The sequence below is a fragment of the Macaca thibetana genome, chromosome X (assembly GCF_024542745.1).
Source record: "Macaca thibetana thibetana isolate TM-01 chromosome X, ASM2454274v1, whole genome shotgun sequence".
NCBI classification, from domain to species: domain Eukaryota; kingdom Metazoa; phylum Chordata; class Mammalia; order Primates; family Cercopithecidae; genus Macaca; species Macaca thibetana.
Genome location: NC_065598.1, coordinates 98,207,471 through 98,234,313, shown reverse-complemented (window position 1 = coordinate 98,234,313; position 26,843 = coordinate 98,207,471). Strand labels below are relative to the sequence as shown.

At 43.7% G+C, this 26,843-nt stretch overlaps 3 protein-coding genes across 5 annotated transcripts in view; all 3 read right to left on the bottom strand.

Annotated features, from left to right (window-relative positions):
* Positions 1 to 17,339, bottom strand: part of LOC126946025 (ras-related protein Rab-40A-like) — a 203,883-nt gene extending 186,544 nt beyond the window's left edge. The window contains exon 1 of the mRNA XM_050776008.1: positions 17,242 to 17,339. The gene's annotated coding sequence lies outside the window, so the exon portion shown is untranslated. The remainder of the gene's footprint in view (positions 1 to 17,241) is intronic.
* Positions 1 to 26,843, bottom strand: part of GPRASP3 (G protein-coupled receptor associated sorting protein family member 3) — an 88,773-nt gene that overhangs the window by 16,046 nt on the left and 45,884 nt on the right. Inside the window, exons 1-2 of one of the 3 annotated variants that reach the window (XM_050775950.1) lie at positions 17,512 to 17,589; positions 17,242 to 17,376 (exon numbers count right to left, since the gene is read on the bottom strand). The exons of 1 other annotated variant lie outside the window; for it this stretch is intronic. The gene's annotated coding sequence lies outside the window, so the exon portion shown is untranslated. Of the gene's footprint in view, positions 1 to 17,241; positions 17,377 to 17,511; positions 17,590 to 26,843 lie in introns of those variants that run through there. One more of the 3 variants, XM_050775951.1, reaches the window with a different exon arrangement.
* On the bottom strand, positions 20,920 to 23,785 carry GPRASP2 (G protein-coupled receptor associated sorting protein 2). The gene has a single exon (XM_050775919.1). It carries the CDS (start codon positions 23,783 to 23,785, stop codon positions 21,269 to 21,271), a length of 2,517 nt encoding a protein of 838 aa, XP_050631876.1. The 3' UTR covers positions 20,920 to 21,268.

Sequence of the window (26,843 nt, the reverse complement as noted above, 5' to 3'; positions counted from 1 at the left end):
ACACTTATTCAGACAAGTCCTAACTCTCAAGAGATTTCTCTAACTGAGAAATCTCTTGAGAGGGGATAACTTCTACAGTATGTAGACAACCTCTTTATCTACTCCCCCTTCTCAGGACACACATGGCAGCATGCAGTACAAACCTTAACTTTCTAACAGAAAGAAAATGACTTTTATCTAGTTCAAAGATTCCATGAAATGGAAAAAAGATGATTTTTCCTTGGTGTTGTGGCTTGGTCCTCAGGGTGCGGCAAGCAGGGTTGTTAGGGCTGCTCAGGGAAAGGGAACCCAGAAGCCAGCAGCCAGGCATGCTGGTAGAAGCGTAGGAATTCTTGCCAGTCAGACTTCTGGCTTCTCTCTCTCTATGCAAACCAGTAGTAGGAATGGTAAAAATCAGTGTATTCTCTGCCCCTCCATGAATGACTTCTGACTTCCCTTCTTGAATTTTCCTTTGTCAAAGTTACCTTTGTAGACTCTAAATCTTGTAAAAACTGCTTACCACCTCTTTGAAAATACCTTGTACACTCATGGATAAGTCATAACCTTAGTTAAGGCTTATTGGTTTCACCTGTGAGGTTACTTTTGGTAAAGTTCAAAAACCACAAGTATTGGCTGTTTGGCTAGGCTAAAGTCAAGTAATAAGAGATTTAAAAGGATTTTCTTAGGAACACTATGGTTAAAAGTCAGCTTAGTTAAAAGCAGATGTCCAAGCTATACATATATTTAAAAGGCCTTGTTTTTTTCTCTTCTTGAATCTTATTTTTCTGAAGAAAAAAAGGTTTTTTGTTCTCAGTCAACTGAATTGGTTTTCTTATTTTGTGTTCTTGCCACTCTTGATGTACACATGAAAGGACCTAAGATAATTTCTAACGGCTTGGACTCCTTGGGAAAAACAGAGGAGGTGCCACAGACCCCATTTTGGGAAAAACCTCTGGTTTCCTCATGTAACCCCAGGAACTGAAAGTGGATAGATCCCTCTTAAAATCTAAGGCTCTGTTCTGTTTGCATTGCGTTACCTGTTTTTCACTTTTGGGAGTTTCAGAAATTACTTCACATTATGAAAGAACTTTGGTAATAACCAGGTAGGAAATATATGGATGGCTAATGGCAGTTATGGAGGAATACTTGCACGTTTGGATCAGAGAAGCATGCTCTTGGCCACCGGGAAGGTATGGCAACATCCCCACCCCCCACGGAGAGATAAGACTCCCACGGGGAATGGGCTGACTGGCATTGGATCACTTTGCAATGAAATGTATGGTAAAATCATTGTACTGTCTTGCTCCATAGCATTTCTCTTTTGGGGATCCAGGATCCACTGTAATGATGGGACCCTTAATTTTGGGGATCCATTTTTGCCTTCCAGCTGTATCTTCTTATTAGGCTCTGGAAACTGCATGCTTTCTCCACTCTGTTCTCCCAAAGGCTCCACCCTGAAGCCGATAATCCAATTAAGAAACAAAAAGTGGCAAATGAAAAATCTTACAACTACTGAATCTTCTATGTATTTATATGTGTCGTGTGTGATGTTTATATAAAAGAGCTCTAATTAATTGGTGTTAAAAAATAATTGCTTAAATATTGTCAGAAAATGTAAAGTGTAATGCCTTTTAGTTCATATGATCTAAATAATCTTTGGGAAATAAAGACAGTTTTAGGATTATTGGTAAAATAAAAATATCTTCAAAAATTTAGCCATTTGGTCTAAATTATGCAAGTCAGACATTAGGTTTGCTAAATGCTTTAAGGTCATAAACTGCTTCTTTTGCTTTTGAAAATTGTTCAACTTGCCTGCTTTACCACTAGATAAGGTCTAACAAAATGTGGAGTTAGCCATATCCCTAGCTATGCTGGAAAGAGTCAGACCTTATCTGCACTTCTGTATGGTGTCCTAGGCTAGTACATAATTAAAATAGCTTACTAACCAGGTTTTTCACCAAAAGTTGCTAAGAATCAACAGTGTAACATGTATTTGAAACTACTGAAGAAACAGTTTTACATGCAAGGTGTGCAAAGAAAGTACAATGTGCATTTGGTAAAAGATTACAAGAAGGAATGGGAATGTGGATTTCTTGCCTAGTTTAGAGGGTTAAAGGATTATTTTAAGTTAGATAGGAAACATCTGAAGGTTTGAACAAGTTTTGGAAAGTTTGTGAAAAATATATTGCAAAAGAGATTCAGCCGGGCGCGGTGGCTCACGTCTGTAACTCCAGCACCTTGGGAGGCCAAGGCGGGTGGATGACGAGGTCAGGAGATCGAGACCATCCTGGCTAACATGGTGAAACCCCATCTCTACAAAAAATACAAAAAAATATTAGCCAGGCATGGTGGGGAGCGCCTGTAGTCCCAGCTACTTGGGAGGCTGAGGCAGAGAATTGCTTGAACTCAGGAGGTGGAGCTTGCAGTGAGCTGAGATCGCACCACTGCACTCCAGCCTGGGCGACAGAGTGAGACACCATCTCAAAAAATAAAAATAAAAATAATAAAAAAAGAGATTCTGTGTGTAAATATATTGACTAAAGTTAAAGGGGTATTATACAGTTTTTCCATAAGTTGAACATTGGAATAAAAGCATAACAGAGTTTTCTTGGAGCCCTGATCTGCTCTTTAACAAAAGTTGTAAAGTGTTATAAAAGGTTTATGAGAATCTTACCTTATGGTCAGACATTAAAATTAGATAGATTGTCTATAACATTTTATTAAGAATTCGATTTGACACTAATGCAAAGGTGAAATTTAGCTTTCTCTCTTGAACAAGATTTTCGTGTAATATTAAAAATAATGAAAGACTTTTGTTTGCCTTTCAAATGAACTACAGGTTGGCTAAGTGAATGACTTATGGTGACCTGGGATTTTATTTTATAATATCAAGTGTTTAAAATCTTTGATAATTGACAAACTTTCCAAAATTAAATTATAAATTATGTCTATTTCTGACCTAATTAATGTTTTAGATTTTGGACTTTAGGTCCTCTAAAGTCCAAAATGACATAGTTGGCTTATTTGGTATTAGGAAGCATTGTCAAATATGAAATTGTATTTGGCTTTCTTTGGGCTGTATTTGCATAAATATGTCATTAATATGTATTCCAAAATTATGAGACTCTGATATAACTTAGTGGGTATCATTAATAATTAGAACTGTTATGTAAAATTCTTGTGTGCCACAGAGGTAAGAAATTTCCTTGTCAATGTGTCTGTAACTGTGGCTGCCCTAGGACTTTTCGTCATCCACAGATAATTGTTGTCTTTTTTTTTTTTTTTTTTTTTTTGAGACAGAGTCTCACTCTGTTGCCCAGGCTGGAGTGCATTAGCACAATCTCGGCTCACTGCAACCTCTGCCTCCCGGGTTCAAGTGATTCTGCTGCCTCAGTCTCCCGAGTACCTGGGACTACAGGCATCTGCCACCATGCCCAGCTAATTTTTGTATTTTTAGTAGAGACAGATTTTCACCATATTGGCCAGGCTGGTCTCAAACTCCTGACCTTGTGATCCGCCTGCCTCTGCCTCCCAAAGTGCTGGGATTTCAGGCGTGAGCCAGAGCGCCCGGCTTGTTGTCTTGTTTTGATCCTCTTTAAATGGTGTTTTATAATCAGCTATAGAACGGACAGGTGTTCCTGAATGCAAGTTTCTGGTAACTTTGGTGATTGTGACTGTCAGGCCTCTGAGCCCAAGCTAAGCCATCAAATCCCCTGTGACCTGCAGGGATACATCCAGATGGCCTGAAGTAACTGAAGAATCACAAAAGAAGTGAAAATGGCCTGTTCCTGCCTTAACTGATGACATTCCACCACAAAAGAAGTGAAAATGGCCAGTCCCCGCCTGAACTGATGACATTACCTTGTGAAATTCCTTCTCCTGGCTCATCCTGGCTCAAAAGCTCCCCCACTGAGCACCTTGTAACCCCCACCCCTGCCAGCCAGAGAATAACCCCCTTTGACTGTAATTTTCCTTTACCTACCCAAATCCTATAAAACGGCTCCACCCCATCTCCCTTCACTGACTCTCTTTTGGGACTCAGCCCGCTTGCACCCAGGTGAAATAAACAGCCTTGTTGCTCACACAAAGCCTGTTTGGTGGTCTTTTCACACGGACGTGAGTGAAAGTGACATTAAAGGCCGGGCGCGGTGGCTCAAGCCTGTAATCCCAGCACTTTGGGAGGCCGAGACGGGTGGATCACGAGGTCAGGAGATCGAGACCATCCTGGCTAACACGGTGAAACCCCATCTCTACTAAAAAATACAAAAAACTAGCCGGGCGAGGTGGCGGGCGCCTGTAGTCCCAGCTACTCAGGAGGCTGAGGCAGGAGAATGGCGTAAACCCGGGAGGCGGAGCTTGCAGTGAGCTGAGATCCGGCCACTGCACCCCAGCCTGGGCGACAGAGCAAGACTCCGTCTCAAAAAAAAAAAAAAAAGAAAAAGAAAGTGACATTAAAATAAAGGAAAAAATATTTTTCAGGACTTTCATGGAGAGCTGAAATGTTCCATGAATATCAAGCAGAACAGGGGTTAACTGAATGGACAAAACTAGTAAAAGACTAAAGTCATCCTTTTTTTTTTTTTTTTTTAACATTTTGCTTAAAATGTTGCTGATCCTTTGTTTTTCAGATTCAAGAAAACTTTTGAGTTATTTACAGCTTTTAACAATTGAGTAAAGAATACTCCTGTGAAGAAAATTTGGAGCCTATTCCTTTCTCTCTACCTGATTTTTCCAGAATTTGAAAACAATTTGTGAGTTTTTTTTTTTTAGATGGAGTTTCGCTCTTTGTTGCCCAGGCTGGAGTGCAGTGGTGTGATCTTGGCTCACTGCAACCTCTGCCTCCCAAATTCAAGCAATTCTCCTGTCTCAGCCTCCTGAGTAGCTGGGATTACAGGCGCCTGCCACCATGGCCAGCTAATTTTTTTGTATTTTTAGTAGAGACGGGGTTTCACCATATTGGTCAGGCTGCTCTCGAACTCTTGACCTCAGGTGATGCTCCCGCCTCAGCCTCCCAAAGTGCTGGGATTACAGGCATGAGCCACTGCACCCAACCAATTTGTGAGTATTCTTAACTTATGGCAATATAGTTATTTGCGTAAGTGCAATAAGAATGCTTTCTTTTGCAACAGGGCAATGGGAGAAACTGGTTGTTTTACCAAGTCTTTGACTGGAATGACATGTCTTCATCTAAGGAATCAAGCTTGACTTATAGAGCCAATAAAAGTCGTTTGGGAAAACTGGCCTCATACCTTGTCTACACAGTCCCTGTACAGTGTTCCTGACCTGTGGTATGTAAAGAATGTCATTTTCTGACAAGCCTAGGAGCCCCAAGTTATTTTGGAACCTCAAAAAAAGAGAAATTTACTCAACTCATAAGTATTTGAAGGTACAAACCCATGGGTGAGCTCAGCTTTAAAAAGTCTTGTCTGAGATTACTTATGGAACAGAGTTCCATCAAAGCAAATTTTAAAAGCCTATGTGAAAAAATGATTATTCTTGCTGGGCTTTATGCAAATAATCAGGCTAAGTATAAATAAGACTAAAGTTTACTTTCCAAACAAATCAATCCTATCATAATTTAAAAAAAACAAAAACAAAAACAAAAAAACATGAGGACTGGAGAGAGAAAAATATTTTTCAAAAATTATTATATACCTACTATTAGAATCTAGTCTCATCAGTTGTTTTTAAGTTTTTGTCTGCATTTTGGACTAACCCTGCTTATTCCTGTAAACCAACCAGTGATCTCTTGATGCAGCTCAGAAGAAACAAAAAGGATGGGTCATCAAGCTCCAGATGATCTTCAGTGAAGGATATCATCCTCTCAATATTCAAGAGACACCCTTCTACAGGGGACCCCAAGACTGCTCATCAGTGGGACAGGAAGGAGGCAAAATCCTGCCCCGACTCCCTCGGACCTGGCTAGATACTGCTTTCACCAACCCATGGAATGACCTTCCTGACCTGACAGCTAGCAAAATGCCAAGACCCACTGAACCACCACTATCCATTTGTCAGTGGAAAGCAGTTACAGAAGACTGACTTTTGTCCATTCTTCCCCAAAGATTTGGGGTCTTGGGGTCTTGGGCTCTTGAGGGGGGAATGTTACAGGTAGTTAGGCATGAGCAGGGCAAGAGAGGGCTCTCCCCCCACCCACTAGGAATGTCAGGTGATGGTTCTGCAATTATCCCATTGCCTCTTTAAAAGTAATAAGTTGGCAGCTGGCATGAGGGAGAGGCCATTTCCTGATAGTCCACACCTATTGTACTAAAGTGTTAATTGAATGCAGACACCAGGGAGAAGCAATTTCCCAGGCATATGCATTAAGAGAGAGAATGACAGAGTATGACCTTCTGGGAGCACTCCACTGGAAAAGGGAAGAAAGCCTCAGATGGGCATGCATACAACCTTCTAAACACACTGTGCATGCTCACTTCCCAAGGGTAAGGAGGGCACCTCGCATGCGGGCAGCCCACACTAACAGAAGAATCATGGGAAAGGGGCCAGCCTATAAAATCCTAGGATCAAAGTTAAAACAGTGCGCTTTTCCTTCAAGTTGCCCGCTTGGGTCTCTTCCAAGCGTACTTCCCTTTCTTTCCTGTTCTGAAGCCTTTATTTTTTTTCTTTCTTTTTTCTTTTTTTTTTTTTTTTGGAGTCGGAGTCTTACTCTGTTGCCCAGGCTGGAGTGCAGTGGCGTGATCTCGGCTTACTGCAACCTCCGCTTCCCGGGTTCAAGTGATTCTCCTGCCTCAGCCTCCTGAGTAGCTAGGATTGCAGGCATGTGCCACCATGCCCAGCTGTTTTTTATTTATTTATTTTTTATTTATATTTTTAGTAGAGACAGGGTTTCACCATGTTGGTCAGGCTGGTCTCAAACTCCTGACCTTGTGATCTGCCTGCCTCCGCCTCCCAAAGTGCTGGGATTATAGGCGTGAGCCACCGCGCCCGGCCCCTGAAGCCCTTTTTAAATAAACTTCCACTCCTGCTCTGAAATTTGCCTCAGTCTCTTTTTCTGCTTTCTGCCCCTTAGTCGAATTCTTTCTTCTGAGCAGGCAAGAATTGAGTTTGCTGCAGACCTGTATGGATTCACTGTCAGTAACCTGGATACCTTCCACTGGTAACACCCCGGTGTGGATTTTTTTGGTATTTATCCTGCTTGGTATTTTCTAAAATTCCTGGATCTGTGGTTTGATGTTTGTCACTGATTTTAGAAAATTCTCAGCTGTTATTATTTGAAATATTTCTTCTGCTCCAAATTTTCTTTCTAGTATTCCAACTATGCATATGTTATACTTTTTGAAATCATCCCACAGTGCTTCAATGTTCAGTTCTTTTTTCATTTCAATTTGGAAGTTTCTATTGTGAAAAGAAAATAAAAACGCAGGACCCCGATTCACTATGCCAAAAGGAAAATATTAAGCTGAAAGCTGAGTCATGCAATAAAATACCTTTCTTTTTGTTCCTAAGCAGATAGCTACAGATAAAAGGTTAAACATCTCCACAGGTAGATACTACATATTTTCCCTTATCTTATGTAAAGTGCTAGTTTACTGTGAGCCAGAGGAATACAGAATTGACTATTCCCATTTCTGCTCTTTTTCCCTTGCATCATGTGGATTACTGTACCCTCCCTCTTTCCCCTCTAGCCTGCTGTTCCCATTTAAATATTGAAGCCCTCAAAATTATCTTTGGATAAAGACACAGACCGCAGACTGTTTCTGTGATTCCGTGCTCTTTTCTTCTGGGAATGTCCTTCACCTTGGCAAAATAAACTTCTAAATCAATTGAGACATGTCTTACATACTTTTTGGTTTACACTATTGACCTATCCTGAAGCTCAGGAGTCCCCAGCCCCCAGGCCACGGACCAGGACCAGTCCATGGCCTGTTAGGAACTGGGTCACACAGCAGGAGGTGAGTGGTGGGCTAGCCAGTAAACCTTCATCTGTATATACAGCCACTCCCCATCACTTGCATTACCACCTGAGCTCCGCCTTCTGGAAGATCAGCTACGGCATTAGATTCTCATAGGAGCACAAACCATATTGTGAACTGCACATGCGAAGGATCTAGGTTGCACACTCCTTATGAGAATCTAATGCCTGATGATCTGTCACTGCCTCCCATCACCCCAAGATGGGACCATCTAGCTTTACAAAAACAAGCTCCAGGCTCCCAGTGATTCTACATTATGGTGAGTTGTACAATTATTTCATTATCTATTACAATGTAATAATAATAGAAATAAAGTGCATAATACATGTAATGCACTTCAATCATCTGGAAACCATGCCCCTCACCCCCAGTCTGTGGAAAAATTGTCTTCCACGAAACCTGCCCCTGGTGCCAAAAAGGTTGGGGACTGCTACTCAAGCTTACTGAGTCTTTCCTCAACTGTGTCTAGTCTACTGATAATCCCATCAAAGGCATTCTTCATTTGCTGGAGTGCAGTGACACGATCTCGGCTCACTGCAACCTCTGCCTCTGGGGTTCAAGCGATTCTCTTGCCTCAGCCTCCTGAGTAGCTGGGATTACAGGCACCTGCCACCATGCCCAGCTAATTTTTGTACTTTTAGTAGAGACAGGGTTTCTCCATGTTGGCCAGCCTGGTCTTGAACTCCTGACCTCAGGTGATCCACCCACCTCAGCCTCCCAAAGTGTTGGGATTACAGGCGTAAGCCTCTGTGCCTGGGCTCTGTTACAGTATTTTTTTTATTTCTAGCATTTCCCTAAATATTCTTCTCAAGGAGAGTTTACATTTTGCAGCTCTTTTAGCTGTTATTCACTGTTATACACTATTATTATACTAGAGCCTTGTTAGCATGGTGGTGAAGTGCAGAGGAGAGGAAGTGTTCTATAATATTATGATTAATTGAAAGAGTGAGACCTTGTTTCAGTCTTTTGTGGGCCTGTGTCCCTGGGCTTTGATTTTCATAAGAGTTTTATTTTAGCTCCTTTCTCTCCCTTACATGAGACTAGAAACCTAAAGGGGGCTGAAATTGGAGAAATGCCTTTCCCTCAGCTGAGATAAGGCTCTGATAAAGTCTTTTCCACTGCAGAATAGGCTTTAAAAAAAAATGAAGGCGGCTCTGGGTGTATTTCACAAAAGTATAGTTCCCTTCCCACTGCAGGGGCCATGAGGAGATAATTTTGGGTTCTTCACTGCAAGAATATGGTGGGGTTCTTGGAAGTAATGCCTACAAAAGTGTGGGGACCTCCCTGACTGTAAATCCTCAGGGGTTTCTCACTCTCATATTATTCCACACTCAGTCTCCAGCAATTCATCAATATTACATTTACGTGCTCTTACCTATTTATATCTCTAGCAGTTTCTGTTCTATGAAAGAAGAAATAGGTTGTGACTCTCTGGATTTGCCTTCAGAATTTGGGACAGTCAATTGCCCTATGCCTCAGTTCTTTGAAAAATCTAAGAAATGTTGTTGATTCTGTTTGTTCAGATTTTTTTCTGGTTGTAAGTACAGGAGCAATGACTTACAAGTTCTTATATGTTGGAACTGAAACTGGAAGTCTGGCTATGGGTTTTAACAGGGAAGCTAAACAGCAGTGCAAAATAAAAAATAAAAAATTTTAAATGGGCTGGGTGTGGTGGCTCACACCTGTAATCTCAGTACTTTGGGAGTCCAAGGTGGGAGGATCGCTTAAGTCCGGGAGCTCAACAGCAGCCTAGACAACATAGCAAGACCCCATCTCTATTAAAAAAAAAAAACAAAAAACAAAACAAAACAAAAAAAACGGCAGTGCACATTGCTTTTGTCTGCTTCTTTTCTGCTGAACATCACACCTGGGAATTAGGTTGCCCTGGAAAACCCAGCTGCTCCATAAATATTAGCTCTTTTCACTCCCAGGTACAGGAAATGTATGGGGCTCCCTGAACCTGACATCTCAGCCCCAAAATTTGTAAAGTGCAGTGTAAATTAGAATTTAGAGCTCCTGAATCAAAATTCCTGGTAATGGCCATGCACAATGGCTCATGCCTGTGATTCCAGCACTTTGGGAGGCCAAGGTGGGAGGGTCGCTTGAGCCCAGGAATTCAAGACTGGCCTGGGCAATACAGTGAGACCTTGTTTCTACAAAAAAACTTTAAAAATTAAAAAATATATATATTCTTGGTAATGAAGTCTGAGGAACTGTAACTTAATGCTAGGAGAGAAAAGTTGTCTACGTCACTACCACTACCACCACCATCAAGAGGCAGTGCATGATACTATTAGAATCTATAGCTTACATTAACTGCCTAATGATTGTTAAGTGCTTGCTTAGACTAGAGTAACCAGTTTCTGAGTCCTGGGAGTACATTCGAAAGGAAGTTTGTATAGAAGAGTTGGGAGTACCCAGATTTCAGAGCCAGACAGTCCAAAGTCTAAATACAGACTTTGTCACTATTTGTGTAACTTTAGCAAAGGTACTTAACGTCTTTATGACCCAGTTTCTTCATCCTTAAAAGGGAGCTGGCATTAACTACTTTACAGTATTACTGTGTATACTGAGAAAACTATTTGATATCCTGCACCACATGCAATATCAGGTCTTTCTAGTTCTTTTAAAATTTCTGATCTATTCCTATCATGAGGTGGGTTAGAGAAAGCAGGAAAGAATAGATGAGAAGTACATGGTTTTTAAAGGTCATAATTGCTAAGTCAGTGTCACTGTGCTTTTTGTGCTGTAGCCTCAGTGCTTTGTATATTCTATGTGGCTTACCATAACCCTTTACTAAAAGGATGCCATTTTTGCATAGTTGCCACTGCAGGTTACTGACTCTCTCCTCCTTTTAGTCACATGTCACAGAGAGGCTAATTCCATTTCCAGGAGTGAGTCTCTTTGGGATAATCTATCTGCTTGGTACTCTCTTGTTTAGGAAGAGGCATTGATCAAATTCCACTCAATGAGACATTAGGGGAAGGTTACAGATGGACTTCTGAGGAAAGTGTCCTCATTCATAAGAAAAACTCATCAGAAAAGATTGTCTTTTCTTCTTCCTCAGGAAGTTGCTTACCTCCTGAAATTGTTGTAGCCATCAAGCTATCAGCCTTAGGACGGAAGTTGATATTGTGAATGGCAGAAGAAAGAGATGGAAAAAAGCTGAGTCCTTTGCTGAATAAACAACCATCAAGGCTGCCCTACTTCAGTACTTACAGTCTTTGGATAATTAATTTCCTTATTAAGTTAGTTTTAGTTGAATTCCTTGTTATATGAAAATGGAACAATCCGAGATGTGCTCAGGCACAAAACAGCTCTTCAATGAGTAAGAATTCCTGACTTGTGTCCATCAGTGAGCATCTACATCTATAGTGGCAGAACTCATGTTTCCCAGGAAAGAAAAGCCAGAAGTTATCAACACTTGTCCTAATGATTGCTAGAGGTCTGACAACTGTTTGGCTTCTGCTCCAGATTAAAAAGGAAAGCTTCAGGCAGAAGCCAAACTCTGACTTATCTAGGAGGTCCAGAGGTACATTAAATACTTGAGATAATACAGAAACCTAGTTTCAATTCAGAGAATCATCGTGTGAAGGTGCACTCTTGTGAAATATCCAGATTATAAAGATATCAAAGGTTACTTGCTTTCAATTCAGGGGACTGTACTGATACTGAGAAAGACACATTTACAGTGTTGACAGTTAGAACAATATGATTAACTTTCCTAGGTGCACTAAACAATACAAGTATAGAAAGTCGTAGATGCTTGAGATTTATCCAGAGTTGGGATTTTTCCAGGACAGTGGAGCCAGGAACCAGAGGATGAGGTAGGAGTGTAGTAAAAATAATGTAGTGTGATGGACATTGGGTTGGGAGGGAAGGAAAGGGTGGAATAGGCTGATAAACAGGGAAAAAAGGATAAGGGACAGGAGGTCTAACAATATTCAGGTTTAATTTCTTTATGATAAATACTTTGCTACAAGCTTTGAGGAACAGAAGATCTGATTGTAAAAAACAGTTACGATGATTATGGAAGCTTTTAGTGATAATTGGCACTGGAGGAATATAGACATAGCATAGAAGGAATGCACATCAGCTCCAGATTCAAACCACAAAGGTGGGAATGTCACCTCCTCTGCTAACCGACTCAGTCAGGTTGGCTAAGCTACTTAACCAATGTGTGCCTCAGCTTCCTTATATAGAATGGAAACTATATGAGGTTGGCTAAGCTACTTAACCAATGTGTGCCTCAGTTTCATATATAGAATGGAAACAATAGCAGCACCTACCTCATAAGCTTGTTTTGAGGATTAAATAAGTGAATACATTTAGAGCCCTTAGTAGAGTACCCTGGCACATAGAAATCACCCAACAAATCTTAATATTAACACAATATTAAGTAGTAAACATTCAGGCTTTGCAGTCAGACAGACTGGGGTTTGAATCACACTTCCAGAGTCCAAGCTTCTTTCTCTATGCTACCTGTTCCTCAACACTAGTTCTACGTTATTCATTAAAAAAAAAAAAAGACTCTGATGCACGGTATAAAGAAACAAATGGGCTGGGCGCAGTGGCTCATGTCTGTAATCCCAGCACTTTGGGTGGCCAAGGCGGGTGGATCACCTGAGGTCAGGAGTTTGAGACCAGCCTGGCCAACATGGCGAAACCCTGTGTCCGCTAAAAATACAAAAATTAGCTGGGCATGGTGGTGTGTGCCTGTAATCCCAGCTACCAGGGGGGCTGAGGCAGGAGGATCACTTGAGCTTGGGAGACGGAGGTTGCAGTGAGCCGAGATCATGCCACTGCACTCCAGCCTGGGTGACAAGGTGAGACTCCATCTCAAATAAAAAAAAACAAAAAACAAAAAAAAAAAAAAAGGAAAAGAAAAGAAACAAGTGGCAAATATTGCGTAAGTACAAATGATGGAGGAATTACTTCCTACCAAGGTGCAAGGAATAAGGGTGAGGAGGTATCAGACTTCAAAAAGGCCCTGGCATTTGAACTGAGCCCAAAAGGATGTTTGCCGTAGAGAGAAAAAGGGTAAGAACATTGAAGATTGAAGGGACAGCATGTGGAAAGGCATACAAGTAGTAAAGCACATAGTACAGTTGGGAAAACAACAGATTTTCCAGTGTGGCTTGACTGCAGGCAAAGTGGGGCAAGGCCTGGAGTAGTGTGAGGCACTTGAGAGTGAGAGCTTCTTTCTTTATTTCATTCTAGTCCTGGCCTTCACTTGGAAGAATGTTATGAGAGATGGAGATAGAAAGGCAGACTTGTATTAAAGGGTGCAAGGTCTTGAAAGCCTTGATAGAAAATCTGGTGGTAGTTTATAGATTACATCCCATTGAAGGTTGCTCTTTTGAAATTGGGGGGCAGAGTTGATAATTAGTGGCTGCTAAAAGTCCAGACTAGACAGATGAAAAATTCACTCTGATATTATCCCCACACAACATTTTAGGCCAGGTGACATCTGAAGTAGCCTCTATTACATAAAGTAGCCCATAATATTTATCAAAAAAGGGAGAAGGAACAAGAGGCCTGAGTGAATGATGAATTTTTTATTTCAATTACACCCCAGAAAAAGAATTGAGGAAGGATTCTACCCTCTACAAGTCAGAACAAAGGCAATCATCATCTTGCTTGGATACACACACACACACACACACACACACACACACACACACACCCCACCCCCCAGTCACCCTGCTCTTTGGCTGAGATGGAAAAATTCTACAGGCATAAACTGTTTAAGTATCTGCTTTGGAGTACATTTGGGGCACAGAAGTATTTAATCAGGTCACAATTTGAAGTTTTCCAAATATAAATGCAATACCCACAACAGGAATTCTAGGCTAAGGGAGCTGTGATAAGAAAAAAAAAGATGACAGGATAGATGTATAGGTAGATTAGACAGACAGACACATAGATAGATATAGATAAATAGATACATAGATAATTTAAAAAATTATCTAAATTACAGGTACATGTCACAAAAACAGACTGCTTTTTTCACCCATAATACGCTGTTGGGTCTGCCTCCTTTATTTTAACTTGTTGATGCAGAATATACAGCAAAGGTAAGCTTTACATATATTAATCTAGGTGTGGCTGCCAAAACTAGGGAAAATTACACTGTTGTTCTGACATCAAATATTTGAAACCACCTACTTGGAGTTAGCATTGGACTCTACAGGTTTAAGGGCACAATCCCCAACAATGCTGCCCCCGCTTTAGATCAGATACCAGCCCCAATTCTCAGGAAGCCACCTATCCTTCTGACTGACCACTTATAAATTCAGGAGTTCCCATGACATTATGAGGTTTCATAATTAACTGAAACAACTCACAGAACTCACGAAAAGTGCTATTCTTATTATTACAGTTTCATTTAAGGATACACACAGGACAAGGTCTGAAAGGATCCTGGACACAAAGCTTCCATACCCTCTCCTTGTGGAGTCAGGAAATATCACCCTACCTAGAGAACAATATGTTCACTAACCAAGAAGCTCCACTTAGCCCTGAAGTTCAAAGTTTTCACTGAGGTTTTATTACGCAGGCAAGATTGATTAAACCATTGGTTATGTGACTGAACTTAATACCTAGCCCCACTACCTTCCCTGAAGGTTGAGCTGGCCCAAAGTTCCAACCCTTTAATCATATGGTTGGTCCTTCTGGTGACCAGTCCCCATCCTGAAGCTATCTAGGGGCCCACCATAAGTCACTTCGTTAGCATAACAAAGATACTCCTGTCACACAGGAAATCCCAAGGTTTTTTGAAGCTCTGTGTCAGAAACTAGGGCTAAAGATCAGCTATATTCTCTATTATACTATACCATACTTGAAGTCTTCTCTGTTGACATACTCGAAAAAACACAGAGACAAGAGACAAGACAGCTTGAGTAGAAAACCATAAGCTGAATGCTGGCCCCAGTATTTATATTATCAGAATTCTGGTGAGTAAAGAGAAGAAAATAATAGGAGAGGGTAGGAGATGAGGATGTAGGGGACTAATCCCTACCTATGATTTTGCCCCATATGCCTTGTATCTATCCTAGATTTTAAGTCTAAACAGGAGGGCCTAAAGTAGTAGAACAACATAGTTTCAACTCTATAAACTTGGTATAAACATAAGAATAGGAGTGGGATTAGAAAAAGTAATTTCTTCCTAGCAACACTTTCTTACACTGACTTTGTATGTATTGTGATATATGAAGAAATAAGCATTTGATCTTTTTTATTTTGATTGAAATTTGAAATGAGTTATTTTTTAAATTTAAAAAAATTTTTAATTTATATGGATATGTAATATTTGTACATATTTATTGGGTATAAATTATATTTTGATATAAACATACAATGTGTAATGTAATTGAGATACACATCACCTCAAATATTTATCATTTTGTTGCACTGAGAACACTCCAAATCTATTCTTCTAATTACACTGAAATACATAATAATTATTGTGAACTATAGGCACCCTATTGAGCTACTGAATACTAGATCATATTCCTTCTAACTGTGTTTTTGTACCCATTAACCAACTCCTTTTTATACCCCATCCCCAATACCCTTTCCAGCCTTTGGTAACCATAAATTTTTGTCCCATATTCCTGGCATAGATCTCCTAGAACCCTAGCTATTTCCTGATAGGGATAACAGAAGCATCTTTTGTTACATGTGGCTTTAGTCTCAAGCTCTTGACAATAAGACCCTTGGAATCTCTGGAGTGATAGGTGTCTTTTTTTATGCTCCGAGATGACTGGTGGGTGAGGGCTACTAGATAGCTTCAAGATATGGATGGTCACCAGAAAGATCAAGGCATGATTAGAGGGTTGGAACTCAGCCTCACCCCTTGACCTCCAAGGAGAAGAGAGGGGCTGAAGATTGAGCTAATCACCAATGGTCAATGATTTCATCAATCACGCCTATGTAATGAAACCTCTATAAAAACCCCAAATGTCTGAGAGGTTCCAGGTTGGTGAACTCATTCATATTCTGGGAAGGTGGTGTACACCAAATCCACATGGATGGCAGCTTCAGCATTTGGGACCCTTCTGGACCTTGCCATAATGTACCTCTTCATCTGACTTTTAATTTATATTCTTTATGAACCAGTAATAGGGAGTAGAGTTTCCCTGAGTTCAGTGGGACCTCATAGCAAATTATTGAACCTGAGGAGGGGGTTGTGGGAACTCCCAACTGGGAGCTAAGTCAGACAGAAGTGTGGGTAACGTGGAGATCCATTACTTGTGATTGCTGTCTGAAGTGGGGGAGGGCAGTCTTATGGGAATGAGCCCTTAACCAGAGAAGTCTGCACTAACTCTGGGTAGTGTTAGAATTGAATTAAACTGTAGGATACCTAACTGGTGTCCTCAAAGAATAGGAGAATTGCTTGGTGTGAAAAATCCACATATTCTGTGCCAGAAGTACTGTGGGTAGAGGAACCACTTTCTTTCACTTGGTACCCAGTGGATGCATGGGGCAGGGGGAAAGGAGGATACTCAATGTGAAAGAGGACAAGGACTTACCATGGGGTTGCTACCTGTGATGGGACCAAAGAAACACATCCTAAGGAATGAGCAGAGATCACAACACAAGAGGGCAAAGGGTATGCAGAGGGGAACTTAGGAGACTATCCATGAAGCAGTTTCTGTAGGTGCTCCCCAGAAAGACCCTCCTCTGAGGCCCAACACAGCAGGGAGAGAGAGTGTCACATGGAGCAGCAACCCACTTTGTGTCCCTCAATGGGAATGAGATTCTGCTGCATGGGGCTGAGATCCAGGAATCCCGTTGGGGGTCGAGAAGCTTGGAGTATCCTAATGAGAAATCCTAGGTGAAGGGCCCACAGCATCTAGGTTTCCTCTCCTCGAGTCTATGTCTTCTCCTCCTTTTCCTAGAACTGCCAGGATTGAGGTTCATTCCTCTCTTGCATCCCCAGTCAGCTGGAGCCTTGCAGTAAAAGGCAGATGTATGTGTTCCCTTCTCCTGCCCTCCTCCACCCTCTGCCAGTTTTGAGCTGATATCAGCCATCCCCACTGCCTGAATACTGCCAGTAAGAAGACACAGAGTAGAATGAGTGCGGATGCGTAGCCCATGGTTCCCATCCCCACCCCTGCCTTTCCTGATCCAGCACCACAGATGTTCACGAATTGTCACTTCACCATTTCCCCGCTCTGGGCTTCCCTGAAGCCAACTCCATCCATATGCCCACCTCCCCCACCCACACATACAAACACAGGGCACTCACTGGGCTGGGAGCCTTGGGATGAGGGGATAAGGGTGTTCAAAAGGCAGGAGGGAGCAGGCAGATCCGAGGCATTACCTGCACCCGCATCTAGTCTCAGTCACCACCTCTTAGGGATGGCATCTGCCGTCCTTGCACCCACTTCCTCCAATAGCAACCGCTGCTCCTTTCCATGAATGAGTCAGGCAGGTAGACTCTTTGCTTCTTGAGCTCCTGAACAAAAGACAGATCAGCTAAGACGCTCGCGGTTGGCTGAGGGATTGTTTCCTTCACCAACAAATGCTGTAGTTCCGGTCGCCTGAGAAATTAGTTTTCAGGCTGATGCAGCATGGAAAGACACCTACCTACCTTAATATGCCTCCGTTCCTCCCACGTTCTGCTCTGCGGAGCACAGGTGTCTTCCGCCTTTCAGGTCCTTTCTGGGTGTAAGAAAACACTCCTCTCCGCAGGCCAAATCCAGAGCCTGGTCACATGACCCACCGTCAGCCCCACGTGACTGCGCAGTCCGCTTGTTCGCCGCAGTCCCCTACCACCGATGACAGTCTTCTGCCTCTGGGGTGCTTACTAGAAGACACTGAAGCTCCTTGGCCAGACAGCTGGAAGGAAGGCTGGGCTTTGCTCTGGAGGACCACTTGGCTGGCGAGGAACATTCGATGAGGATTTGGGAAATGAAGTGATTTTTAATATATTGTATACGACTCAAGCGACATACTAAAACACACAGAGGATCTGTCTTGAAACATGGTAGTAAGCAAAACAAAATTCAAACTCCAATTTGCACCACTAGGATGATCCCTGTTAAAACTTATGGTTTGCAAAGGGAGGCAAAACTGTCACTTCCATGTACCTTACCAAACTAGGATCAGGTGGGGAAAAAAAAGCATGTTGCACTGTCAGAAAAATTATACAAAACTTAGGTAAAGTCACCATTAGTTACTGGATGTCATTTCAGGGCAGTGCTGGGATGTCTATTGATTTACCTATTTTTCAACTCTGTAGACACTGATGTTAACATGTATATATTTTATTCAATAGATATGTAAATGATTTATGTCCAGTGCAATAGATAACCTTAAATATTACAATTTATTGCCCTGTAAGATATTAACTAGTTTTGCATTTAACCTGGCAGTGTTATTCTAACATTTATTAATTTCCTATGTGTTTATAAAATTCAATGTTTTGTTTATATCTTCATATTGTGTATATTGTATATACACATATACCCTTCAACTGTTTTCTTTTCTTTTTTTTTTTTTTTTGAGACGGAGTCTTGCTCTGTCACCCAGGCTGGAGTGCAGTGGCCGGATCTCAGCTCACTGCAAGCTCCGCCTCCCGGGTTTAGGCCATTCTCCTGCCTCAGCCTCCCGAGTAGCTGGGACTACAGGCGCCCGCCACCGCGCCCGGCTAGTTTTTTTTTTTTTTGTATTTTTAGTAGAGACGGGGTTTCACCGTGTTAGCCAGGATGGTCTCGATCTCCTGACCTCGTGATCCGCCCGTCTCGGCCTCCCAAAGTGCTGGGATTACAGGCTTGAGCCACCGCGCCCGGCCCAACTGTTTTCTTAATCCTAGCAGTTGTTCATTAATTGTGTTGAAAAATCTTTCACATATTCTTTTTACATTTACATGAGTTGTAATTTTACCTTTGAAAATTTAGAGCATTCTGAGACAAAAAAAAAAATTTGTCATGTCTAAAAATAAAACATTTGATATTTCTCCTAAGTCTGAATTTCCTCTCCAAACCAACATATATCCCTGTCTTTTCCAATTCTCCTGACTGAAGGTATGGTGTGGTCATTTTTTAAATTATCATGGCAAAATACACATAACATAAAATTTGCCATTTAAAGCATTTTAAAGTATACAACCCAGTACATTATCAATGTTGTACAACCATCACCACTGTCTAGCTCCAGAACTCTGTTGTCACCTCAAAAGGAAATGTTATGTTTTTTACGGTAATAATTATGTGAAAAAGGTGCCATTTTTGTACCATGAACAGACTAATATTAAACTTAACACCCTTGGTAATTTTTTTTTTTTTTTTTTTTTGAGACGGAGTTCTGCTCTCTCACCCAGGCTGGAGTGCAGTGGTGCGACCTCAGCTCACTGCAACCTCTGCCCCCCAGGCTCAAGCGACTCTCCTGCCTCAGCCTCCCCAGTAGCTGGGATTACAGGTGCACACCACCATGCTCAGCTAAGTTTTTGTGTTTTTAGTAGAGACAGCATTTCGCTATGTTGCCCAGGCTGGTCTCGAACTCCTGACCTCAAGTGATCTGCCCACCTCAGCCTCCCAAAGTGCTGGGATTACAGGCGTGAGCCACCGTGCCTGGCCCACCCTTGGTAATTTTACTTTATTTTTTTTTAGACAAGGTCTCACTCACATCACCCATGCTGGAGTGCAGTGGTGTGATCATGACTCACTGCAGCCTCAACTTCTTAGGCTCAAGTGATTCTCCCACCTCAGCCTCCTGAGTAGCTAGGACTACAAGCACGTGCTGCCATGCTGGGCTAACTTTTTGTATTTTTAGTAGAGACAAGGCGTCAATATGTTGCCCAGGCTGGCCTTGAATTCCTGAGCTCAAGCAGTCCTCCCGTTTCGGCCTCCCAAAGGGCTGGGATTACAGGTATGAGCCACTGTTCCCGGCCAATTTTAATTTTTGTCTTTAAAACATTTTATGAAAAGCTAGTCTTTCTGATAGCTCATTCATTTACAACTTTGCTAAATGATATTATCTCTAACCATATTTTAACACTTATAGTTTATTCATTTATATAATTGTCCTTTCCAGCATGCTCATCTATAACTCAAAACACAAAATGTAAGCATATTAATATTTTAATTTGTCTTATTAATGTTTGTTATCTCCCCAACGCCTGTCTCTAAGCATTTTTTTTTAACATGGTATATATTTTATTCCAGACTGTGAAATGTTTAGAAATTCATATTGAAATTGCATAGGAATTGTGTACATTTACAGATGTTTTAAAAATGGAATCTAATTTTCCATACATGTCACGTTCTGTTTCAGCAAATATAAAATAATGTCCTTTTGTGTCAATAAACCTATCCATACATAATCATTTCAACGGCTGCATGGTATTTCCTTAACACTTTCCTTTGTCTAGGCATATAAAGGAAATCATATTCCCCATTCCATTTAATTGTGCTATCCTACTCTTTCAGCGTTTAGGTAGCATTGAAGTAACACCTTACTTTGAATTGTTAAATATGCAGATTTGACTTACTCTGTTCCCCAAACTGGCCTCTTCTCAACTTTCTAACTGCATTTCTCATCAAACTCCTTTTACTTGTTTTAGGCAGACTGGGTTCATCCATGCTACCAAAACAGATTATTCAATTACACACTTTTCTTCAAACCACCACTGCCCACTTCCAAGAGCAATCTAATGATTTGTGTTATCTTACCCAGGGCTAAGATGGTAATTTAAATGGGTCCTATAAGAAGTATTAATTTTAGGTTGCTTGTTGGGAAGGCTCATAATTGGGCAAGCAGGTCGGCAACTTGTCTTGCTCTCCTATCCTGACAAATTTGTTCTATCTTGACCAATTTAAATGGGTCCCTCTTCTCGGAAGCATTCCTCAAGTATCAGAGCCCACAATAATCTCTCCCTTCTTAGCTCAAGAACAGAATTTTCTAATGAGCGCATGTTTCTCATACTAATAATTACCTATGTTTGTAAGTGCACACGATGTATCTATACATGGTTCTTAAACTGAAGAAGGGTCACTTATGCCAATTTAAACATAGAACTTTATTGAAAACACAGACTCAAATAGAGAACCATATATTTAAACAACAAATAGCAGGGTAGCTTACTTAGGTGACACAGTTCACTGAAAGCTTAATACTGAAAAATATCGCAATCTGGACAGCAAGACAAAAATATCAACAAATGTGTTTTCAGTTTTGATATTCATTTGGCATCCACAAAATGATCCAGCTCAAAACAAGAGTTTGACGAAGTTAACATAAGCATTAAAAAATGTAAGTTACAACAAAAAAACAGACCGTGAACACCAAAGCACTACTCAGGGCTCTTTGGGAACATAAGGCTGATCAGCGGCGGGTGGTTAATCATATTAACTTTGTTGTCCCACCTCAGGATCATTTTGATTGTCTATTTGGGCTTGTAGTTGCTTAGCTAACTCCTCAAATTCACGAAATGCAGAAATAAGCGGCTCAAGACTGAAATCATCGTCAATTAAGGACATCTTTCCACTTTTTATAATGTTACTGATATTCTGAAACATTTTAATAACAATTTGAATATTATCATTTGTCTCTTCTATGTTAAAGAGACCCACAAATATTGAAAGAGCTTTGGCACTGAATAGTTTTTTTGCCACAGCAGGATTTTCAGACAAATTCAACAGCATTTTCAGAACATGAAACTTTGTTCTCGCATTGGCTGTGGTTAATAAGGAGAGAAACCCGGACATATAGTTGGCAATCAGTGTGTGATAGTCAATAGTCATAGTGAGGTGTCTAAGCATCCTTATTCCAGTTAGCTGCTCAAGGGAATCCACACTATGTGCAAGGGTTTCTTCACACACTTGACATATGAATGTCTCAATCATGTTTAGATTTGGATAAGGTGGAGCCATGTGAATCATATTTTCCAAAAAACTTGTCCTAACTCTAGAGGATGGATAATTAAGCAAGGTTTCAATAAGTGAGACAACACCTGAATCTCGAATGAAATCTCGGGTAAACTGAGAAGCACTTCTCATACCCATTGCAATTTTAGATATTTCATGAATAAAAGGATCCCTAATTTTGTCCATTAATAAAAGGAGTTCTTCAAACTCTTCAGAACCAATTTTCAGCTCACATTGTATGCAGCTGCAGGACCAACCCTCAGACTCTGCACTCTCCCTGGCCCTAAGATGCTCTCGAATTTCCCGGACTGACCGGTAGGAAGGATCATACTGAAATGTGAACGCAGGATCAGGCTGATTAGGCTGAAGCAAAGATTCCTGCTCTTCCCCTTCTGGGCTAAGTTCCATGTTCTTGGGCTTTGCCTCAAGTATTTCAGAAGCCTCTTCAGGAATTCTAAAGGGGCTTGTGGATCGGAAGCCAACCCCATGAAAAAGACCAGGTTTGAATTCAACAGTGACCTCTTCCCAGGTTTGGGGCCTGGAGGATGCATTAAGTTCCTCAGCTGCATCTCTGAACCTATCACTGACCTTGTACACAGGACAGGGATTTAGGTCAAAGCAGGCCTCATCTCTGTCCCAGAACCAAGACCCAAATATGGCCTCTTCTTCAGACTCTGGCTTGGCCTCTTCTCTGGCCACAGCCCCCAAACTGGACTTTTCCTCAGCCCAGTACGTGGATCCGCCAATGGCCCCCTCCTCAGTTCCTGGCTCAGATTCACAGATTGCTGAAGCTCCACCCTCCAAACTGGCCTCTTTTTCTGCCCAGAACCAGGACCCAATAATGACTTCCTCCTCAAACCTGGGTTCTTGTTTGACCCTATCACCATCAACATCTTTCTGGGCCCTGGGTTTCAAGGCGGTATTAGGATCTTCTTTGTCTCTGCACCTGAATCTACCATTGGCCTCTTCTCCAGGCAACACCCAGGACTGCTTATAGAACTCATCTTCAGACTCAGATTCAAAACAATCTTCTCTATTTGTCCTGAGCTTGGACCTGATATTTGCCTCCTCCCTGACTCTGGGCCTGAACAAGTTACTGGTATTTTCTCCAGCCCAGAAGGAGAATAGGTTGCCGGCCTCATCCTCAGATCCAGACCAGGAATCAACATAGGCTTCTTGCTTGGATCTGGGCCTGGACCTGGGATTAGTCTGATGTTTAGCCCTGTGCCTGGACCTGGTATTGGAGTCTTCTCTGGGCCATGATCTGATACTTGTCTCTTCTCCAGCCCAGAAAGAAGACACTGTAGAGGTCTCATCTGCTGACCAGAACCCAGACTCATTAGAGGCCTCCTCTCTGGCCCTGGGCCTGGAATAGCACCAAGACCCCATATTAGTCTCCTCCCCTGGTCCAAACCAGGGCTGGATTCCTTTCTGACCCTGGGTGCCAGGAAAGGTTTCAGCATCCACATCAACTAGTTCTCTATCCATAGACAGGCCCTTAGATTTATTAACTGATCCAGACTCAGCAGTGGCCAGTGGCCAGGCAACGGCATTAGTCTGGGACACCCCTTCTGCCTGTGACACAGCTTCAGTCCCAAATTCACTCTGGGCCCATGCCTGAGCTTCATCCTTGGGCCTTGTTCCAGGGATTGCCTTGGCATCAGTTTTAGGACGAGCACCACCTACTGCCCTGGCATCAGTTTTGGGTCTAGCTCCTGCCATTCCTTGAGCCTCCGTTTTGGGTCTTGCACCACCCATTACTTGGGCCTCAGTTTTGGGCCTTGCCCCAGACATTGCTTGGGCATCAGTTTTGGGCCTTGCCCCAGGCACAGACTTGGTCTCAGTTTTGGGCCTTGCCCCAGTAGTTGCCTGGGTCCTAACCTTGGGTCTGACCACCAGAGGGACATCATTCTCTCTCTCAGCCCCAGCGATAACCTCTTCCCCAGCCTTCTTTTCAGGCTTGGCCTGGGCGCTAGGCTCAATCTCTGCCCCAGTCATGGTACAAGTTACAAAGGAAGTCCAGTAATATACTCCTCCCCCAGTCTAAATCTTAACTACAGATCTGTCACAGGTTTCTTTCTTCACACTCTGATCTTTAGGTGATTGAGGATATAAGCTTGGAAACAAAAGTTAGAGTCAATATCCAGTCCAGTAGTCAATTAGCCTCCTTCCCAAACACAGTCTCAGTTAATAATTCAATAATACAGATTGAGTGTAGAACAGGCACAACCAAGCTAAAGGAAGACAGATATTTCCTGGATGGGTGCAGACCTGTTGAGGGTGGTTGTCAGCAGCAACTGCACCACCAGCAGAGCAGCCACTGGAGGTAGATCTAGGGAGAGAGAATGAAATGAGGCTTTGAGTCTCTTCCAATTGTGTCACCCCATGTGCAGTGAGACTGATGTTGAATGCTAGGTGGGACAGCTGGGCTTTGAGAAAGTCTCTCTGGACCAGCTGCCTGCTACAAAACAGGTCCAACAACGGTGGGAAAGTGTGTCAGCAATGGGAGGGGCCAATAAGCCCCCAGATTGGACCCTAATCACTCCCAGACCCATGCTGGTCTCCACTACCCCACCCAAAAGCATACCCACTCTCATACCAACCTTCACTGATGTGGTGCAGTTTCCCCCTCCTTTTCTTGTTCAAGTGGTGTCAAGCCCCACAGCTGACAGAAGGGGGTCCTACAGACAAGTAAACATAAATGACAGAATGGAGTGTGAGTGCTTGGTAGGTAGGCGGGCACTCTGGCCCCTGTGACAAATATATCTCTTCCCATTCAAGGGTTCAATGTATCTATGGTTTCCTGTATCCTAGTCCCTGCTCTCCGGTTTTTTCTGAGTCACAACCCAACCTACACCTATCTCGTGTCTCCTGCAAGAAATAAAAAGGATGCTGGCACTGTGCAAACCCGGCAGAATAGAAGTGGGTCCGCCACTTCTACTACAGGTGGAAGTGTATCTGCCACCTGCCATGCTCTCTGTCTCCAACTGTCCCCTACATTGCCCCCTCCCCCTTCTCACCAACCTCCAGAGCTGTGAGCCAGTCTCCTCCTCCTTGCCTTTCTTGCAGAACTGGCTTGCCTTAAAGTAGGCCTATGGACAAACACATGAAAAAGTAAGACAGTCAGGATATCAGGGGTGACAGAAGAGCACTTGGTAGACAGACCAACGCCAAGGATGAGTCCCCGTATTATTGGTATGTCTTTCAACATTCGGGGTTTTGCTGGTGGAATATTCTCATTTTATTTGGGCCGTGCTTCAAGGTTCCAGAGATAACAACTCCTTCTCTTGACGTCATACTCTTCCCATTACTCCCTTCTCCAATTCTGAGGATTCACCACTAGGTGCGCCACATCCCCTTGCTCTGCGCAGCATAAAATGGGGGAAGGGCGCCGCATATTCTAGAAAACAGGTTGTGAATTGGTACTTGTCAGTATGTCTCCCTCATCACCCCTCCTTCCAAAGCCCACCCTTTCGTGCCCCCAGTTTAGGACAGTGGGGGAGGTAGGTGGGGTGGAAGGCGGGGGAAGCGCCCTTAGAGAGGCGAAGATTATGAGGTGCTCCTGGATGCCGGACTTGCTCTGGTCACAGTCCCCTACCCCGATTCGGGTCCCCAGTCAGTGTTTAGCGCCCAACCCCCATCCCCACACACCTCCAGAAATCCAGGCAATATTCGTGCTCTTCCTTTATCTCAAGCCTCTCCTCTGCAGATGCTCACTGTGTCCTGTCAGAATACGCCAGACCTACCGCGCAGACAGAAGACTTTGACCTCAACCTGGAGCCTGTGGGAAGGGAAGGCACCCAGGACATGGAGCCCCACAAGCCCCTTTTGGGAATCGGGGCCCGGAGTAGCAAACGCGGCTCACCTCCCGCGGACTGGGTACAGAGCCGGGACGCCGACACCCGCCGGCTTCCCTCGGCGCCCCCAACAACGGCTCCCGCTCCGCCATTTCTCCCGCAGGAGCCTCCCCCACAGCCCTCTCCGGGCACAGACACGGTCGAGGGCGGGGCGCGGGCGCCTGCAAAGCTGGCTGGGAAGCGGTCAGCGCGGTTCTCCTCCGAAGGATCTGACGGTGCCTCTCAAGCCAGCCCCTCAGCCCTTGGCCCGGCCCGGCCCGCTCTGGTCACCGCCTCCCCATCGCCAGGGGTCTCGAGCACTGCGCACCTCTCTCAAGCGCCTGGCTCCCACCGGATCGTCTCCTCGTTGCCAAGCTGTCAGGGTCCGCGGGGCAGGCTGCCTGCTGTTCCACCCTGCCGGACCACCCCCGCAACCCGGACCCCCACCTCAAGCACGCGCACTTGCCTTCAGAGGCCCAGGGCCCAGGTCGTCGGCCTCCCCCTCCTCTCCTCAGCTCTCCTCTGGCGGCTCCTCACTTGGAGCCACCTCTTTCCCCGCGATCCGAATGGCAAAGACGCGTCCCGCCCCCCACGCCTCTGCACCAAAGTAGGCAGGGGCTGCGCAGGATGCGGCAAGAACCGCTCGCCGCGAGGGTGTCGGGAAGGGGGGCGGAGGGATACGGCGCGAAAGTGCTCGACGCCCCCTCCCAGGCCCACCGTAGTTCCGACCCCGAGGTGGGCGGAGCCAGGATGAGCCCCAGCCTGGGTGTGCGGATTGGTACCAGGGTGCCTCAGGAGGCCGCCGCGGACCCTAACGTGGCGACCACTACCATATTTCTGGCGCTGCTATAATATGTGGGACTGGCGGGCGGCTGGGGGCCCGGGCAGAGGACAGGATCGCGAGGTCTGGAAGAGCCGCGCTGGAGGGAACAGCGGATGGATACCAAACCGCCCAGTGATATCTCTGCACTCCCGCCCCAACAGCCCCCTTCACAAGGACTGCTGGGTGTCTGCCCTCTGTCTCTCCCCAGTCCCGTCACCCTCTTTCCTGGACGCTAATGGGAAAGGGGGTGTCAGCACTGCAGTGTGGGAGGGGAGAGGCGATTTCAGGCAATACAGGCCTGGGGCTCTAGGGTGGTCGTCCTGTGCGTTTCTTTCCCAGCTTCGTGGAGCCACGCAGGGGAGGAAGGTACACCTGCTCTTAAGTGAACTCCGGGGCA